Genomic DNA, 21,511 nt, shown 5'->3' on the forward strand with positions numbered 1-21,511 from the left:
CAGACATATAAACATATAGCAAATGTTTACATTCATAAGAGTATTTTTATATTTTTTTATCTAAAAAAACGCCATCGTAACCATTTGCTATAACGATAACTTTTATGGTTATCCATACATGGGAATCACATTTATTACGTAGCAAACGAAATTAAATAGAATGTTATACGCGCGTGTCGACGATCTTTTGATCTAAAATATTCTCAACAATAATCAATACATACTTGCGCCTGCTATTTAGGGGTTAGTACTGACGTTCTACAAAGAATATTTAAGTTAGCATTTAGAATCACTTTTTGATAAGTAGTCGGTTACTGGTTCACTCGTCAGTAAACTACCAATCACGCACAAGAACGTGCACACACGTGAACACTTAGTGTGGTTTATTAAATTTATAACACGCAGACAGGAGGTTTCAACATGCCGTCTTTATTTGAGAGCTTGATACAACTCGAAAGAACAACTAATCGATATCTCTTCATGAGACCCTTCTATTACAAATGTCTCATTACGTGCAAAGTGCAAGACGAGAACTGTCTTAGGCATGTTTTATTTACTAGCAATATTTTGCTCCCACTTTCTCATTTTGTTTCGCGAAGCAAATTCCACACAATTATCACGTCAGTTTTACCATATCTTCTGGTTGATGTACGTATTATGCAGGAGGTGATGAGAAGGCGAGTTCGTTTTATAGTGGACTTGCAGTCGGGATGACCAGCATTTCATAGACCTGCAAATAAAACAAAATAAATTGAAATATTACTAACAATCATCAACAAAGTAATTTCTACAAAAAATTGGTCTGTACTTTCTATGTATGAATTACTGACCATCACTTCTGAAACAAACAAACACACACACACACACACACACACACACACACACACAGACACACACACACACATACACACACATATATACAGGGTGGTCCATTGATAGTGAGCGGGCCAAATATCTCACGAAATAAGCATCAAACGAAAAAACTACAAAGAGCGAAACTCGTCTAGCTTGAAGGGGGAAACCAGATGGCGCCATGGTTGGCCCGCTAGATGGCGCAGTCATAGGTCAAACGGATATCAACTGCGTTTTTTAAATAGAAAACCCCATTTTTATTACATATTTGTCTAGTACGTAAAGAAATATGAATGTTTTAGTTGGCCCACTTTTATCGCTTTGTGATAGATGGCGCTGTAATAGTCACAAACGTATAAGTACGGGGTACCACGTAACATTCCGCCAGTGCGAACGGTATTTGCTTCGTGATACATTACCCGTGTTAAAATGAACTGTTTACCACTTGCGGGAAAGGTCGATATCGTGTTGATGTATGGCTATCGTGATCAAAATGCCCAACTGGTATGTGCTATGTATGCTGCTCGGTATCCTGGACGACATCATCCAAGTGTCCGGACCGTTCGCCAGATAGTTACGTTATTTAAGGAAACCGGAAGTGTTCAACCGCAGTTGAAACGTCAACGACGACCTGCAACAAATGATGATGCCCAAGTAGGTGTTTTAGCTGCTGTCGTGGCTAATCCGTACATCAGTAGCAGACAAATTGCGCGAGAATCGGGAATCTCAAAAACGTCGGTGTTGAGGTTGCTACATCAACATCGATTGCACCCGTACCATATTTCTATGCACCAGGAATTGTATGGCGACGACTTTGAACGTTGTGTACAGTTCTGCCACTGGGAACAAGAGAAATTACGGGACGATGACAGATTTTTTGCACGCGTTCTATTTAGCGATGAAGCGTCATTTACCAACAGCGGTAACGTAAACCGGCATAATATGCACTATTGGGCAACGGAAAATCCACGATGGCTGCGACAAGTGGAACATCAGCGACCTTGGCGGATTAATGTATGGTATGCATGGTGCGGCATTATGGGAGGAAGGATAATTGGCCCCCATTTTATCGATGGCAATCTAAAAGGTGCAGTGTATGCTGATTTCCTACGTGATGTTCTACTGATGTTACTACAAGATGTTTCCCTGAATTACAGAATGGCGATGTAGTTCCAGCATAAGGGATGTCCGGCACATAGCTCGCGTGCGGTTGAAGCGGTATTGAATAGCATATTTCATGACAGGTGGATTGGTCGTCGAGGCACCGTACCATGGTCCGCACGTTCACCGGATGACGTCCCCGGATTTCTTTCTGTGGGGAAAGTTGAAGGATATTTGCTATAGTGATCCACCGACAACGCCTGACAACGTGCGTCAGCGCGTTGTCAGTGCATGTGCGAACATTACGGAAGGCGAACTACTCGCTGTTGAGAGGAATGTCGTTACACGTATTGCCAAATGCATTGAGGTTGACGGACATGATTTTGAGTATTTATTGCATTAATGTGGTATTTACAGATAATCACGCTGTAACAGCATTCGTTCTCAGAAATGATAAGTTCACAAAGGTACATGTATCACATTGGAACAACCGAAATAAAATGTCAAACGTACCTACGTTCTGTATTTTAATTTAAACAACCTACCTGTTACCAACTGTTCGTATAAAATTGTGAGCCATATGTTTATGACTATTACAGCGCCATCTATCACAAAGCGAAAAAAGTAGTCCAACTAAAACATTCATATTTCTTTACGTACTACACGAATATGCAATAAAAAATGGGGGTTCCTATTTTAAAAAAACGCAGTTTATATCCGTTTGACCTATGGCAGCGCCATCTAGCAGGCCAACCATAGCGCCATCTTGTTTCCCCCTTCAAGGTAGACAAGTTTCGTTCTTTGCAGTTCTCTCGTTTGATACTTATTTCGTGAGATATTTGGCCTGGTCACGATCAATGTAGCACACAGCACAGCATTTTTCTTCATGCAATCAGTTGAAATAGAAAACCTGTAAATTGTCGTTATTGTCGTTTACAACAAGACATATAGCACATGCCCATCTGAATTTATATCACTGTCGTGAAATTTGTAGTAAGTCTGTCAACAACTTTTCAGGATTTTTGCATCCAACATTTCCCCTTTCTATATTAAATATATATTTATATATTATGTACATTAAAAATATGTAACATATCTCCGTCTGAATCTTCTTTAGAGTATCGTGTGAAATTTGAAGTAAATCGATCAAAAACGTTTCTCATTTTTGGTAAAAACTTTTCCCAAATATATATTACACTTATATTTAAATGTTGAAAAATATATAGCCTATAGACCGGTCGAATGTTCATTAGGGTATTGCGTAAAAATTTTAAGTTAACTGTCAAGCACATTTCGAGACTTTTGTTTATAAAGTAAAACGATGACTTGTCTTTGTAGTATAAATTGATATTACGAGAAATTTGACGCCAGGGTGTCAACTATAATATATCCCCTAACGCTTTGAAGGAATACGTCATAGTTCTGGTGTAGAGGCAACGACAAATATCCAACGCAAAAGTGTATTCTCCACTATAAGAAAAATCGATCAGGAAGTGGATGAAGTGTTCAGCACTTGTGAGATCCCTGTGTCTCAGGGTGACTCTTACAACGTACGAAGTGGAACCGAACTCGCCCTTATCACGTACGAGACACTGAAAGCCGTGGATCGAGGCAGTGAGGTAGATTAAGTTTTCTCTGATTTCGAAAATCATTTGACTCAGTACCACATATACTCTTTTTATCCAAAATGCGATCGTTTGTGTTATCGGAAGAAATTAATGAGTGGATTAGGGATTTATTGGTAGGGAGGAGGCCTCATTTTATCTTGGATGTAGTAGTTACTTCCGGCACGCGCCAGAGTGATGTACTGGGACCCTTACTGTTCAAGTTTTATACCAGTGACGTAACAGACAGTATTAATTGTAACCTCACACATCCCGCAGATAATGCTGTTATCTGTAATGAAGTTCTGTCTGAAAACAGCTGCACAAATATTCAGTCGGATATTGATAAGATTTCAAAGTCGTACAAAGATTGGTAACTTGATTTAAATGTTCACAAATGTAAAATTTGGGGCTTCACAAAACGAAAAAACGTAATGGGTGACTACAATATTAGTGAGTTACTGATGGAACCGGTCAACTCATATCTGGGCGTAACAATTTGCGAAGATATGAAATGTAACGACCTTGTAGACTCAGTCGATGGTAAACAAAATGGGATACTTCGTTTGATTGGTTGAATACTAGGGAGGCGTAATTTACATATAAATGATAAATCTGCAATACACCATAAATTATGAGAGGGTTCATCGAATTATCTTCAAGATATCTCTCTATCGTTCCACTCTCGAATGCGTGCGAGAAAAACGAACGCTTAAATCTTTCCGGGCAAGCTCTGACTTGCCTTATCTTATTACAACGACCATTTCTCCGTATGCAGGTGGACGCCACAAAATATTTTCACACTCTGAAGAGGAAGTTGGTGATTGAGATTTTGTAAAAAGATCCTATCCCAACAAAAACGTCCTTGTTTTAATGAATGCCACCACAGTTTGCTTCTCATATCCGTGACACTCTCTCCTTCACGATAATACAAAACGAGTTGCCATTCTTTGAACTTTTTCGATGTTGCCCGTCAATCTTATCTGATACGGATCGCACACCGCGCGGCTGTGCTCCAAAAGAGGAAGGACAAGAATAGGGTAGGCAATCTCTTCAGTAGACCTATTGCATCTTCTAAGTGTCCTGTCAATAAATCGGAGTCTTTGGTTAGCTTTCCTTGGAACATTATCTACACTATGGGATCAAAAGTATCCGGAAAGTCCCAAAAACATGCTTTTTTCATATTAGGTGCATAGTGCTGCCATGTACTGCCAGGTACTCTATATCAGCGACCTCAGTAGTCATCGTGAGAGAGCAGAATGGTCCGCGGAACTCAGACTTCGAACGTGGTCAGATGCTTCAGTGACACTTGTATCATACGTCTGTACGCGAGTTCTCCACACTCCTAAACATCCCTAGGTCCACTGTTTCCGATGTGATAGTGAAGTGGAAACGTGAAGGGACACGTACAGCACAAAAGCGTACAGGTCGACCTCGTCTGTTGTCTGACAGAGGCCGCCGACATTTGAAGAGGGTCGTAATGTGTGATAGGCAGACATCTATCCAGACCATCACACGAGAATTCCAGACTGCCTCAGGATCCACTGCAAGTACTGTGACAGTTTGGCGGAAGTTGAGAAAACTTGAATTTCATGGTCGAGCGGATGCTCAAAAGCCACACATCACGCGGGTAAATGCCTAAGGACACCTCGCTTGGTGTATGGAGCGTAAACATTGGACGACTGAACAGTGGAAACACGTTGTGTGGAGTGACGAATCACGGCACACAATGTGGCGATCCGATGGCAGAGTGTGAGTAAGGCGAATGTCCGGTAAACGTCATCTGCCAGCGTGCGTAGTGCCAACAGCAAAATTCAGAGGCCGTGGTGTTATGGTGTGGTCGTACTTCTCATGGAGGGGGCTTGCACACCTTGTTGCTTTGCTTTGCACTATCACAGTACAAGCCTACACTGATGTTTTGAGCATCTTCTTGCCTCTCACTGTTGAAGAGCAATTCGGGGCTGGCGACTGCATCTTTCAGCACGATCAAGCACCAGTTCATAATGCACGGCCTTTGACAGAGTAGTTACACGAGAATAACATCCCTGTAATGGACTGGCCTGCACGAATCCTGACCTGAATCCTGTAGCACATCTTTGGGACGTTTTGGAACGCTGACTTTGTGCCAGGCCTCACCGACCGACATCGATACCTCTCCTTGGTGCAGCAGTCCGTGAAGAATGGGCTACCTTTCCGCAAGAAACCTTCCAGCGCCTGATTGAACGTATGCCTGTGAGATTGGAAGCTGTCATCAAGGCTAAGGGTGGGCCAACACCATACTGAATTCCAGCATTTCCGATGGAGGGCGCCACGAACTTGTAAGTCATTTTCAATCGGCTACTATTCATCCCATAGTGTGTGTGATAGCTCCAATTGAAATTATTCGTAACTGTAATCCATAAGTATTTAATAGAATTCACAAACTTTAGATCTGTGTTAATTATCGCATAACCGAAATTTAGCAGATTCCTTTTAGTGCTCATGTGGATGACTTCCATTTTCTCATTATCTAGATTTAACTGCCATTTTTCGCGTCATACAGATACCTAAATCATTCTGCAATTGGTTCTGATCACTTTACAAGATAGAAAATGGCAGCATTATCTGAAAACAATCTAAGAGGGCTTCTCAGATTTCCTCCTAAATGGTTCATACAGATTAGAAACAGCAGAGGACCTATAACACTGCCTTGGAGAAAGCCAGATTTCACTTCTGTTTTTCTTGGTGACTTCCCAGCAATTACTGCGAACCGTGTGACCTTTCTGACAGGAATCACGAATCCAGTCTCATAACTGAGACGATACTCCACAGGTACTCACTTTGATTTTAAGCTGCTTGTGAGGGACGGTGTCAAAAGCTTTCTGGACATATAGAAATATGGAATTAACTTCCGTACACTGCCGATAGCACTCACTGCTTCGTGTGAATGAGAACTAGTCTTGTTTCACAAGAACGATATTATCTGGGATATTTCTTGGTAGGGAGTACGCCTTATTTTATATTGTATGGAGGGTCATCAACAGATGTTTAATTTACTCCCTGCGAGCCCGCGAGTAATGTGTTGCGTTACGTGCTGTTACGTTGTGTATCAGTGTCATAGCAGACAATACAAATTGTAGCCTCACCCTTTTCGCAGACGATGCAGTTATCTATAATGAAGTATTCCTCCAAGAAAACGAGTTATTGTCAATAAATCCTTTTATTGTAGAAGTACTGCAATATAGGTAACTGCAGTATCTGCTAAAAGTTTGAGCTTAGAATTAATATAGCCTGTTAGGTCACTAATGCACAACAAGGGTACTACCACATTACTCGAGGGTATGCAGGAATTAACTTCTACATCTGTTTAGTCAATAAATCGTTTTCTTGGAGGTAATTCACAATGATCGAAAACAGTATGTGTTCCAAACCCCTACTATAAATCGACGTTAGTGATATGTATCTGTAATTCAGCTGGTTACTCCTATTTTCTTTCTTGAGTATTGGTGTGATCTGTACAGGTTTTCAGACTTCAAGTAGGGATCTTTAGTCGAGCGAGCGGTTGTCTTTGATTGCTAAATATGGAGCTATTGTATCAGTATATTCTGACAGCAACCTGCCTGATACAAAATTCAGACCGAACGTCTTTCCTTGATTGATTTAAGCTGATACACCATGCTGAAGGTATCTACACTACTGGCCACAAAAATTGCTACACCAAGAAGAAATGAAGATGATAAACGGGTATTCATTGGACAAATATATTATACTAGAACTGACATGTGATTACATTTTCACGCAATTTGGGTGCATACATCCTGAAAAATCAGTACCCAGAACAACCACCTCTGGCCGTAATAACGGCCTTGATACGCCTGGGCATTGAGTCAAACAGAGCTTGGATGGAGTGTACAGATACAGCTGCCCATGCAGCTTCAACACGATACCACAGTTAATCAAGAGTAGTGACTGGCGTATTGTGACGAGCCAGTTGCTCGGCCACCATTGACCAACGTTTTCAATTGGTGAGAGATCTGGTGAATGTGTTGGCCAGGGCAGCAGTCGAACATTTTCTGTATCCAGAAAGGCCCATGCAAGACCTGCAACATGCGGTCGTGCATTATCCTGCTGAAATGTAGGGTTTCGCAGGGATCGAATGTAGGGTAGAGCCACGGGTCGTAACACATCTGAAATGTAACGTCCACTGTTCAAAGTGCCGTCAATGCGAACAAGAGGTGACCGAGACGTGTAACCAATGGCACCCCATACCATCACGCCAGGTGATACGCCAGTATGGCGATGACAATACACGTTTCCAATGTGCGTGTCCCGCGATGTCGCCAAACACGGATGCGACCATCATGATGCTGTAAACAGAACCTGGATTCATCAAAAAAATGACGTTTTGCCATTCGTGCACCCAGATTCGTCGTTGAGTACACCATCGCGGGCGCTCCTGTCTGTGATGCAGCGTCAAGGGTAACCTCAACCATGGTCTCAGAGCTGATAGTCCATGCTGCTGCAAACATCGTCGAACTGTTTGTGCAGATGGTTGTTGTCTTGCAGACGTCCCCATGTGCTGACTCAGGGATCTAGACGTGGCTGCACGATCCGTTACAGCCATGCGGATAAGATGCCTGTCATCTAGACTACTCGTGATACGAGGCCATTGGGATCCAGCACGGCGTTCCGTAATACCCTCCTGAACCCACCGATTCCATATTCTGTTAACAGTCATTGGATCTCGACCAACGCGAGCAGCAATGTCGCGATACGATAAACCGCAATCGCTATAGGCTACAATCCGACCTTTATCAAAGTCGGAAACATGATGGTACGCATTTCTCCTCCTTACTCGAGGCATCACAACAACGTTTCAGCAGGCAACGCCGATGACCTGCTGTTTGTGTATGAGAAACTTTCCTCATGTCAGCACGTTGTAGGTGTCGCCACCGGCGCCAACCTTGTGTAAATGCTCTGAGAAGCTAATTATTCGCATATCACCGCATCTTCTTCCTGTCGGTTAAATTTCGCGTCTGTAGCACGTTATCTTCGTGGTGTAGCAATTTTAATGGCCAGTAGTGTACTTCTAAGTTATTCTTCATTTGAATTCTAGAACATTTACTTCGTCTTCTTTGGTGATGGAATCTCGGAAAACTGTGAAATAAAGTCACCTTAGTGGCCCTGTCATCGGTAATATTAACATTGCTGTTGCGCAGTGAAGGTGTTGTTTGTCCCTTGCCGTGGTTGTTCTTTACTTACGACTCTATCAATTTTCTCTCAGTTTTAGAGGCAGAGTTTCATTGTGGCAGCTATTAAAGGCATCTCTTACTAAAATCCACGCTAGGTTTCGAGCTGCAGTAAAACATCACTGCACTGCAGAACTGCTTGTGATCGTGTTCCTAAGTTACTGCTATGTTGGTCACTGTTCACAAATTATCACTAAGAGAGCCACGGAAATGGATACACCGCAACGCATCACGAGACCGCCACGCCAGAAGAACAAAGATGTCCAGAGCATTTACGAAAAGACTATGTAGTGTCAGTATGACCTTATTGTAAAGTTGTTTTTGCAGTGCCATTTAGCCTCAAGGTGAGGTTTAACCCTCGAAACATGTCGCTAAATAAATAAGTAATACAGTGGTTGACAAAATTTGTGACTGGTAGCGGTAACTAAAAAAAAAAGCCTTTCCATATTAAGTGACAGGTTTGCTTGACCCATTGTAGAGCGTTCGGGAGATGCTGCAAGACCAGAACTAACTGGCAAACGCCTGAACATAGACGCTAAATAACCCTTGAAATCCTACTTACAAGGGAAACGTGTGTGGTCGTTATAACCGGTTTCGTCCGCATTTATGGTACATGTAATGTTTGGCCAGAGATGAAAGTGACACAAGTGGGAGCTCCAGACGGACAAGAGTCTACAAAAAAAAATCCAAGTAAGGGCAAGCAGGACTCACGCGCCAAGGGTTCCGTACAAATTTAATTATGTAGGCCTACCTACAGGGAGTTTCAGGAAGAGCGTGCAAAAATTTATCAGGACATAGAGGATGCTCTACTGAACAATTTGACGTAGCGAACCTGGGGTCTTAGGATCAGCTTAAGGAGATAATGGGAATAAAATAATATGTCTATTTTTTATGTACGTTAGTTATAGTTAACTGCAGATACCATCATTAACACAATGAATCTACACACATCAAAACAAGTTTTGCATCACTTCGGTTCCGAGAGTTCCGGAAACTGTACAGAAAATTGGAATAGAGATCAACATAAAAATCGTTCCCGCCCTTTTTATTGCTCATGAAAACCACACATTGCTGTACACACCGGTACCTTAAATACCTATAGCACGTCCTCTTACTTATATTCCTCGTGGCATACTATTCACAAGTTCATCAAGGCACTATTGGTCCAGATTGTCCCACTCCTCAACGGCGATCCGGCGTAGATCCCTCAGAGTGGTTGGTGGGTAACGTCGCCCATAAACAGCCCTTTTCAATTTATCCTAGGCATGTTCGATAGGGTTCATGTCTGGAGAACATGCTGGCCACTCTAGTCGAGCGATGGCGTTACCCTGAAAGAAGTCAATCACAAGATGTGCACGATGGGGGAGCGAATTGTCGCCCATGAAGACGAATGCCTCACCAATATGCTGCCGATATGGTTGCACTAACGGTCGGAGGATGGCTTTCACGTATCGTACAGCCGTTACGGCGCCTTCCATGACCAGCAGCGGCGTACGCCGGCCCCACATAATGCCACCCTAAAACAGTAGGGAACCTCCACCTTGCTTCACTCGTGTGTCTAAGGCGTTCAGCCTGACCGGGTTGCCTCCAAAAACGTCTATGACGACTGTCTGTTTGAAGTCATATGGGAGACTCATCGGTGAAGAGAAGGTGATGCCAATCCTGAACGGTCTATTCGGCATGTTGTTGGGCCCATCTGTACCGCGCTGCATGGTGTCGTGGTTGCAAAGGTGGACCTCACCATGGACGTCGGGAGTGAAGTTGCGCATCGTGAAGCCTATCGCGCACAGTTTGAGTCGTAACACGACGTCCTGTGGCTGCACGAAAAGAATTATTCAGCATGGTGGCGTCGCTGTCAGAGTTCCTCCGAGCCAAAATCCGTCGGTAGCGGTCATCCACTGCAGTAGTAGTCCTTGGGCGGCGTGAGCGAGGTATATCATCTACTGTTCCTGTCTCTCTGTATGTCCCCCATGTCCGAAACGCCTGGAGAGCCCTTCTTGGCACAAAGCAACAATGCGGACGCGATCGAACTGCGGTATTGATCATCTAGGCAGGGTTGAACGACAGACAACATGTGCCGTGTACCTCTGTTCTGGTGGAATGACAGGGATTGATTGGCTTTCGGATCCCCTCCTTCTAATAGGCGCTGCTGATGCGTGGTTGTTTACATCTTTGGGCGGATTTACTGGCATCTCTGAACAGTCAAAGGAACTGTGTCTCTGATACAATGTGCACAGTCATCGCCTATCTTCGGGAATTCTGGGAACCGGGTGATGCAAGACTGTTTTTGATGTGTGTACCATTTGTACTCTATCTCACTAAATGAGCTGAAACTGACAGCCATCAACCTCAATGCAACTATGACATCGGCGAACAAGATTCTGGCGTAGCCTAACAAACATCCCTGGTCTGTTTAGAATCACATCACAGGTAGCTACAATTATGGCAGTTAATTCCTTCCCCGTACCGACTGGGGTCTCACAGACAAATGACATTAGATATCCCCATAAGAAATAAGCAAGGGGATTCAGGTTAGGTGCCCTCTCAGGCCATCGGACAGGACCTCCCCTTCCAATCCAGCGACTAGAAAATGCAGCACTGATATGGTTGCGGACACCCACATTGAAGCAAGGCGATGCACCGTCATGTGGTATCAACATCCTCTCACGAACAGCCAAGTGTACGTTCTCCAACAACTCAGGTAGAACTCTTTGCACAAACCTCCAGTACAGGTGGCCATTCACACGGCCAGATTGTCGCCTGCAATGCCGGTCCGGATGTTCACACCAAACCTTCATGATTATGTGACCCTACTACAGCGTGGACGTTTCCCTCATCCTACACATGGTTGTTCCTGCTGTTCGAAACACCATCATGGTCGCATGAGGTCTCGTCAGTAAACAGCACGATTTGGAGGAAATCTGGTCGATCAATCCACTGTTGGTGCATCCACTGACACAACGCGACCCTTAGTGCATGGATCCATTGTGGGTTATATGGGTGTAATTGTTGTTCGTGGAGTGCTCGGCACACGCTAGAAGGTGCGTCGCCCATTTGGCGTGCGATAGGACGAGCACTTGTAGCGGAGTCCGCTGTAACACGTTTCAGCACCTCCGCTTCAAAATCGGGTGTGCGAGTGCTCCTCATGTTGCCAGGTCCCTCGTTTCTTCTGTTCAATGAACCAGTCTCCCGCATTTGTCGGTCGAGAGATGCCTGTTAAGGAACCTTTCCCTGCAGAGCCTTTCAGCAGCTAAAGTATTGCAAAATACTTCCCCATACACAGAAAGTGCATGTCAGTGAGTTCTGCGAAACTGTTCCGGTACTGCTCCATCATGTAGTGAAGTACGTCCCTGAATAGCACTGGGTAATGACTGGGTATGTCGATGAGTCATAGAACGTTCCATCATGATACAATGTAAATACGATACAACAGAGCCACCTTATGGACAAGTAAGGTAAACAAAACCTGTATCACGACTTCCTAGTATTCAGGCTCGTCCTCCTTGTTTCCTTTCGGAAATAAAGAATGTACATCTAAGCAAACAGCATAGTACCGCGTAAACTTGTACGCACGTTAGTTGCAAATAAGCTAGAAAACAGTAAATCTGGACAAAACGGCAGACAAGTTTACTTCAGTATCTCCGTAAAATGGTTTCTCCCATCCCAGGTTCCCTACCTCAAATTATTCAGTGGTGCATTCTCTATGTCCTGTTACATTTTTGCACGCTCTTACGGGAACATCCTGTAGACAATTCATCCATTCCGGGAATCGAGAATTTCGGCGATTTTTGCCCGTTACCGATATCGATACAGGCTCGATATACGTTTACCTATTCCTCAACAGGACAGGCAGTTGGAAAACAGATGACAAAAGTTTTGTTTTCATGTGATACAATTACAAATTAAAAATTGTCGGATTTATTTCCTCACTTCTGCTGTGAAATATTGCTACACGCCAAATTTCTTGAATGTAGGTCAACGAGAAGTACCCTGTACGGTTCAATTGAGTTTGCGAATATATAAATAAGTGACATAAATAGCCTTATCCTCTGATTATGTTGACTTACAAGGATAAATTTCTTATAACGCCAAGGGATCAGAGACCTTAGCAAGTGATGTCAATTTCAGCTATATACGTCCACGCATTCCTGAGAAAAAGGATTCTTAACAGTCAGGCAGACAGGTGGATAACAAATTATTAAAATATATTTTCTTCACGTAATGTAATTATAGATTAAAAGTTTTCTGATATTTTCCTTTACGTCTACTGAGATTTCTTTTTTTTTTTTTTTTGTAAATTTCATGATTCTAGGTCAACGCGTTTAGGTTTTGATGAGTGAATTGGCAACCATCATAATATGTGACATAAATGGCCGTAACTTTTGACTGCATTCACGTGGTAGATCCAATTGTCTTACACCGCCAAGGCCCTGTAGCTCCTAATATGTGTCATGACTTTCAACTTGATGCGTCTACCCGTTCCTAAGAAAAATGGTTTTTAACAGTCGGACAGACAGAAAGATAGAGAGACCGACGACAAGGTAAGCCTGTAAGAGACAGGTTTGTACCGACTGAGGTACAGAACCTTGAAACCGGTATTACTGGCGTGGGTATGGCGAGCCATGAGCCATTTATGTAAGCGCCACGTCCTATGAAGCTGTTTTCGTAGTGGAAAATTTCTGGTAATCCGAGGATCGTGGGGTTGAGAGCGTGCGTGGAACCTTCCTTTTTAATCTTCAGGCTCTATTTTACTTGTATTGCAAGTAAACCGTAAAAATGCTTAGTAAACGTTATTTATTAATATTTTCATAAAAGATATGAAAATTAAAGGCAAAAATAGAGATCTTAGGGTTTATAATGAATCACTCTCCTCTAACATTATCTTTTTTTTATGGGGATAACGGGTACTATCTATACAATCGATTCTTGCGTAGGTGGAGATTATCTCAGCTGTTTCATTAAAAGATTTGTTATGATTTTATATACGATGTATTATATTTCCGGCTAAAATCTATAAAAAAGCAATAAATGTGTTACAGTCGATATGTACTAACAGATAAAATTACTCTTCTTTTAAAAATATTTGAAATCACGAAATTTCTGGAATACCTAATACTCATGTTATTAATTGTACAATCTATCTCTAATTACGAAATTTATTTCTGGATTTACTTATAAACTAAAGATATAATTTTGTGAAGGTTCTTCTTTTGCAAAGAAAGTTTGTAAACTCTTTTGCTTTGTAAACTCTTTGGAATAATGTGAGTACCGCCGAATGTAAGTGGTGGTGGAAATGCCTCTGATGGAAGCGGACGTTTTCTAAGTTTGTCATCAACAATGTAATTATTGGTTTTATCTTAATGTGGATAATGTAAAACCGGTGAGATGTTGAAAGGTGTGATGAAGAATAAATTTCAAGAATAATACAGGCAGATCATATTCTGTTATTTAATCATCAAGAATCTACAAATTCGAAATTTCAGTTGCAAGAATGTACCCCTATACAAGACTATACAAGACTATACAAAGAGACAATGAAGATACGTAAAAAGTTATTCTTTTGTATATGTTACGCCTCGCAAAGCTTTCAAAATTTATACAAAGACGGAGAATTTTAATAGTGATGTGTGGGAGGGCAATGTTACAGGTTGCAGTAGCGGAGTGTGCTTGGGGTAATTACTTTAATGCCATACGATGGCAGTCTTTCTTCATATTGAAAACTCTCGCCGAACAATAGTGGATCTGTGAGCCCCCCCTCCCCCCTCCCCTTCCATGAGATAGTTAACAGGAGAAATTTGTTCTCCTGCACTCAGGACTTAAATTTCAGTCGCAAATTTTCCTTTCTATTAACATTTTATCTCTTTTATGAAAACAGTAATAAATGAATGAGAGGAAGAAGGTCAGCACCGAGCATAATACCATCTGTCTCTCTTACTACAGATCTAGATTTTAGGCGCAGTGTGTCATATGTAGTCATCTAGTTCACATGTATGGTATGAACTGTCAAAAATTATAGGAAATGTCTACAATATTATATGAAAATATTACGCCACACTGTATAAAACAGTTCAAAATGTGCGTAACATTGATATTTTAGAATTTCACTTGAAATATAACGAGGACAGTCACCAGATATAGTCACACCGGATGTTATACATACGTCAGGACAACGTAGCCGTACTTTAAAATGGAGATCTTCCGAAATAACTGTCGTAATAGTCCACAAATGTTTTGAGCAGTGATACTGTAAACTCACTTACTTTCTGAAGTCCCGTGATACTTCCGAAAATATGTCGACAATATATCTAAAGCTAAACTGGGGACAGTAATGTGATGGAGAGGGTATCACATACACCAGTAGGAGCACTGCAGTTATGTCTACCAAAATACGTTACCGAACGTACACCTAAACCGTCATATAACAAAAGTAATTGTGACTAACAGAGATGAGACAAGGTAGCTGTGTAACTCCCACTGTTTTTAATATTTATACGGACGAGAGTGAAACAACCAAACAACAACCATATTCTGTGACTACGTAGGCTTTCCCGGCGTAATAAGTCTTGAAAGTCTTTTCGGGTTTGCTGCCGGATCCTAAAATCAACTTGACTCGATATTTCGGCGATCCAACTGTTCGCCATCTTCAGGAAATGCTGCTTCTGCTGATGAGTCCCGCTGAGAACTGACGCAAGATTGCAATTTGACGTCCTATATAGGCCACCGTTCAATACACGGCGCATGCGCCGGCCATCACGGTTTCTGACTTCCAAAACAGGGAGGTGGCGCCGCCCTTAGTGAAACACTGCTGGCAACGATATATCGCAATCAAGGCCGCATCGAAGAACGTTCAGTTTTGATGCGAGATAATACGGGATTCCACGTTTTGCTAAGAGGAAACCCATTGTCCCTGTTGATTAAATTATCAGCCAACCTAATTTCGATCGCCTCTTTATACACACTATTCGAAAAACCGGAAATGTTGGCAATTATAACAGTTTCCTCAAATTTCATTTTATGTCTCTCATTCAGGCAGTGTTCTCCTACGGACGATTTTTCCGGCTGTTGTAGCCTCGTGTGACGGCGATGTTCCACACACCTGTCATTCACTGTGCGAATAGAACGGCCAACGTAAGCTTTCTGCACATTGACACGGGATTTTGTACACCCCGGGTTTCTTAAGTCCCAAATCATCCTTCACAGAGCCGAGCAGAGCCCTAATCTTAGAGGGTGGACGGAACACACTCTTAATGTTAAAACTCCTTAAAATTCGTCCAATCTTAAACGATAAGCCTCCAGCATAAGGAAGAAAGGCCACAGATCTATGTTCCTCTTCGGACACCTCCGGAGACGGTCCACATTCCATAGCCCGACGAATCCGTTTCTCGGTGTATCCATTTTCCTTAAAAACAGTCATCAAATGCTCAAGTTCTTGGGTTAAGCTGTCTGCATCGGAAATGGCATATGCTCTCCGTACCAAAGTCCTAAGGACGCCACTACGTTGGTGTGGTGGATGACAACTCTTAGGGTGCAGATACAAATCTGTGTGTGTCGGCTTTCGGTGAACGCTGTGTCCCAAAGTTCCATCTGGTTTTTTATAAACCATAACGTCTAAAAATGGAAGCATCCCATCATTTTCAACCTCCATAGTAAATTTGATACGGGGATGAAGACAGTTGAAGTGGTCCAAAAACCTGTTAAGAGCATCACGTCCATGCGGCCATACGAAGAAGGTATCGTCCACGTATCTCCAGAAGCACGTTGGTTGCAAAGCTGAAGTCCTCAGTGCCATAGCCTCGAAGTCCTCCATGTGTTTCCTCTTAGCAAAACGTGGAATCCTGTATTATCTCGCATGAAAACTGAACGTTCTTCGATGCGGCCTTGATTGCGATATATCGTTGCCAGCAGTGTTTCACTAAGGGCGGCGCCACCTCCCTGTTTTGGAAGTCATAAACCGTGATGGGCGGCGCATGCGCCGTGTATTGAACGGTGGCCTATATAGGACGTCGAATTGCAATCTTGCGTCAGTTCTCAGCGGGACTCATCAGCAGAAGCAGCATTTCCTGAAGATGGCGAACAGTTGGATCGCCGAAATATCGAGTCAAGGTGATTTTAGGATCCGGCAGCAAACCCGAAAAGACTTTCAACAACCATATTCTGTTCTAATATTGACACAATCTTAAATTCTCCTTTGAATGCCGACGATTTGGTAATAATACGACGAATTCAAAATGACGTTTCAAGGTAATGAATTATCAATATTGAAAAGCAAAACAAATACTTCGCGGATAAAAATTTTGTAGCAGCCAAAACAGTGCTAATAAATCATAAGTGCCACACTTTTCAGGTTTCAGATATCTACAACGTATTTTGACTTTTCGGTACTGACGCCATCATCAAAACAGAAAGTTCAGTCACATGTGTGGCCCAACACAAAAATTCCTGAGAAACAATTCGAGGAAGGCTACAACAACAAAATTTTACAAAAGAATAGCGATTGCAGCCCTAGACCACTAGACTGAGGCACTTGCGAGCTGTGTGAGAGTTTCTCTAGAAAAGACGTGATCAGAAGCAAGGATATCCGCATGGAATTAAACGTTTACAACGTGCTGAACGAATTAATAGAATACAGGAGACAATGGAGTGATCATATTACATGTATTTCGAAAGCTGGCTGACTCTGAAAACGTCGAGATTGCGACCCTCTATCAAAGAAGACCTTGGAAGACTGAGTACAAGATTGACGCCAGAAGTCGCTCGAGGAATGCTTGAATAACAAGACGAAAGACGATCAAATTTTGAAAGCAGTTTAGCTTTCATCCAGTGTACGTCCTAAGTATGGAGTCAGGCCTGAGATGTTCGCAACATGTGTTCACTACTTGCAGGTATCGAAAGACTGATTTTTATTAAAAATCCAAGCAGTAGGTATGTTGAAATTCGAATCCGTAAGTTAATACTAAAAGATGTTAAACATTAAGTGTACGTGATAACATCGTTTCTGAGGGACCAGTTTTTTTCTTTTGTTCGTCTAAGGCGTCCTGAATGTTGCGGGAAACACACATGTGGTAACAACCTACAGCCGTGCACACGAATGCGTACATATACAAAGTTGTAAATTTATGTTTCGTTGTCTTTTGTCTACGCAGTGCAGAATGTAACCGCGTATAATTTATTTTCGTAAATGCTACGTAATATCCGTCTGGCCAAGCGAATTCTAGAGAAAAGTACTGACACGCACAAGAAATGGAATTCATTATGGAAGCTGAGAGGATTGAGTACTGCTGTAGTGCAACAGATGGTAACACTTTTCAAGCTGTAAACCAAAGAAAATAAGAATAAATTCCGGGCTAAATATTCAAAGACTATCCGATGAATTGTATAATATGCATTACTAATGTGCGATGGAATGCCATAAATATGAACTAGATAACGTCTATCTGTAATATTGTAAGATATGGATTTAATAATGCTCTCTCATGATAGTTTTTTTTTTAATATAGAAGGAGAAGGTATGTGACCAGTCACTTATGTTACAACCAGTGACGTCACAACTTTGTTTTGATGAAATAAAAAAAAAAGAGAATGATGGAATGCAATTTTTTATGTTGCTAATAACTGGAATCACTACATCTATAAGACCACTACATCTATTGGATGTGGTGTTGAACCTAACACCCCTATTGCAAGTAATACTGTCTGCAGTATAGGATGCTGTGTAGGAAGTATAAAAAAGGATCCATTTACTTTTTTGTATTTCAAAGAACACAGTTTTCTTGAATTTTGCATTTAAAATTGGTAGTATGGAGGTTCGTGAGTGTTATCTGTTAGGTACCGATCAGGAAACTAACTATAATCTAAGAATCACGTTTTGATATCGTGATAATGTGAAGATATCTAGACATAGTTCTGGATTGACGAATTTCATTTTAATCGGTAAAAAAATTAATCAAGTGCCTTATTACATTTTACATATCTGGCACAGCATCAGGTTTATGTCAAACATTAATTTGATAAAAACACAAAAAAAAAATGGTTCAAATGACTCTGAGGACTATGGGACTCAACATCTGTGGTCATCAGTCCCCTAGAACTTAGAGCTACTTAAACCTAACTAACCTAAGGACATCACACACATCCCTGCCCGACGCAGGATTCGAACCTGCGACCGTAGCGGCCACGCGGTTCCAGACTGAAGCGCCTAGACCCGCACGGCCACACCGGCCGGCAACACTTGTTGGTCATCGAATACAAACAAAATATTATCTTTCTGTACATGAATTTAATATACGATACTCTCTGGCGTCATGTAGAGATAACTTTCAAATAGGAGTGCCTGATCTGGCGATGTTGTATTATCAAATGTCATTCGCAACTCAGCACTGTATTGAAGCCATTTAATTAATAACGAATTCGTTTATCGATAAACGGTAGGCAACTTTCCTATTGACGTTGTTAGTGCATTCGATGTGTCGTGACCGCTTTCAGTTTTTCGTAGTATTCCATAGCTTGACGTCTAAGCGACAACCTTCGAAATATTAAAACAGCACCCCAGATTGCGGTTTGCTCTAGTGCCGGCCACTGACGCGATCCTAAACAAGATGCATTATGTGGATCCCGTATCCTTACACGTCGGGCTATGACATCTTTTTTATTTTATTTTTAGCTCTACTGAGTGAAGTGCCATATCTATTAGCAGCTCTCAAAGCTTATACAGCTTATTGAAAGGTGACGTCAAAATGACGACTTCCAGAAAACTCGATGTGACAAAGAAACCTGACAGCTGTCGACAAATTGGCTGGACGAGTATACGCCATTTTGACGTCACTTTCCAGTAAGCTTAGAATGAAAATAGCGTCTTCCGTCATATCTGGCAGACTTTTGTCTAATAATAACGGGGATAGGGTGACATTGATGATGACGAAAGGCGAGCTGGATGTAACGGCTGGCAGTACAGTGCAGTACGAGTCTGTTCGTGGAACTGCTAGGGCTGAGTATGAAACGGAATGACGATGGTTATTGGTACATGGAGTAAATCTTTTAAATACATGCTAAATTCGTACGATCTTTGTGAAAATATTCAGAGTGTATCATCTGCAAGACTGGCTTTAATTTCAGTCAAAAAAGTCCTGCTCATGTTCGATCCGAAATTAGCAATGTCACAGCAGTAAATGGTAAATAGAGTCACGTTCGTTAACAGTGAAGGGGAAGAAATTAACAGGGGATTATTCGCCATGCAATACAAGTGTCTGGTAGCGGAATAGTGCGATGTCCGCCTGCCGCAATGTTGTGTGTTCCCTCTTATGCGACTCGTCTTGATACCAGAGCTGTTCCCTGATAGCTTCATTCAGTTACTCGGAATGTGATACCAGGATTGCGGGTCGTAGGAAACACCACTACTGACCTGTACGCGCGGATGTCGCGACAGCATGTAAACAACAGCGTCAGCGATGTCCTCTGGATGCAAGGCAGGCGACTCTTTTACCTCTTTGGGAAAGTCGAACTTCGGCAACGATCTCCTCAGTCCTTCGGTATCCACCATACCAGGGGAAATTTGCTGCAATGAAATGTTCATTACTTAGTTACAACTAGCATAGTCATGTACTAAAATTTGGTCTTTGAACGAAAATCGGTGGAATACGATTCTAATTATAACATGAAGCTGAAGAATGATGCAATTTTACAATAAAAATGAGTGCAAAATACAGGTGTAACAAAACTACATACGCAAAATTTTTGAGTTTTTACAGGAGATAGGATGGATGATTCTCTTATGTGACAAAAATATCACTTCCCCTCCCCCCCCCCCCCCCCCCCCAAGGCGTCCATTGACATTTTCATACAGCGCCCGCTCTACGTGAAACCTTGACCCACGATTATCGTTTTAATTTGCTTTTGGCATTTTACGATGTGATATTGGTTATAACATATTTTTGCCCAGTGTATAAAAGATATTCATGTCACAGGTTTATAATGAGAAGACATTAATTTTACTCGTGTATGTATGGCAATAGAAGAGCGTCAACTATAATTTTCAGGTTTACAATTGGAGGGACCTAAACAAATCTATTCAAATTTAAAATGTTCATTTGACATCATAAACGGTCGTCAAGCCAGAGTTACTAAAGCAATGAAATTTTTAAAAGGCTGCGTAACTACTTCTGGCGCAGTCAGTCGTCATTTTCAAATTGTAATCACAAACCTGGAAAACGGCATTAATAATTGCAACCACACTTCTTTAGAATATTACGGAAAATACAATAAAACCAGTAAACTGAACCGAAGGCAGCAGAAACGGGTTACGCAATGACAATTTTTGGTTGATCAGTCATTTCACACTTTATGCATTGTAGATGAAAACTGCATCAGGAAGAAAGACATTATATACTCTTGCATTACGATACGATCCTGCAGCGATACAACAATCATTTTGCAAACGTAGGATCACACGTCCCACTCCTATAACGTGCAGCAAGTCCAAAACTAGAACACAGCACGCAATCGTACTGTGTTCTCCTAGTGAAATCTTACAAAGACGATGCACTCCCATTTGGGCTAACACAAAAATGATCGTTGCATCACTGCAGGACGTAATACAATAGTACTGTATATGTGTAACCCAGATGCGAAAGCCGCTAACGGCATGATAAGCGAAACTGAAATATCCCGAAAAACTCATCTCACCCAAACTATTGAAGTTAAAGACTTCAATTCTTTTCTAAAAATAGGTGA

General features: G+C 41.9%; 1 protein-coding gene across 1 annotated transcript in view; it reads right to left on the reverse strand.

Annotated features, from left to right (window-relative positions):
• Positions 1-406: 406 nt before the first annotated feature.
• The window catches only part of LOC124595652 (dehydrogenase/reductase SDR family member 11-like), a 75,543-nt gene continuing 54,438 nt past the window's right edge, over positions 407-21,511 (reverse strand). The window contains exons 5-6 of the mRNA XM_047134493.1: positions 20,184-20,336; positions 407-730 (exon numbers count right to left, since the gene is read on the reverse strand). Coding sequence (XP_046990449.1) covers positions 689-730; positions 20,184-20,336 — 195 coding nt within the window. The 3' untranslated portion in view covers positions 407-688. The remainder of the gene's footprint in view (positions 731-20,183; positions 20,337-21,511) is intronic.

Source organism: Schistocerca americana, chromosome 2 (genome assembly GCF_021461395.2).
Source record: "Schistocerca americana isolate TAMUIC-IGC-003095 chromosome 2, iqSchAmer2.1, whole genome shotgun sequence".
In the NCBI taxonomy this organism is placed as follows: domain Eukaryota; kingdom Metazoa; phylum Arthropoda; class Insecta; order Orthoptera; family Acrididae; genus Schistocerca; species Schistocerca americana.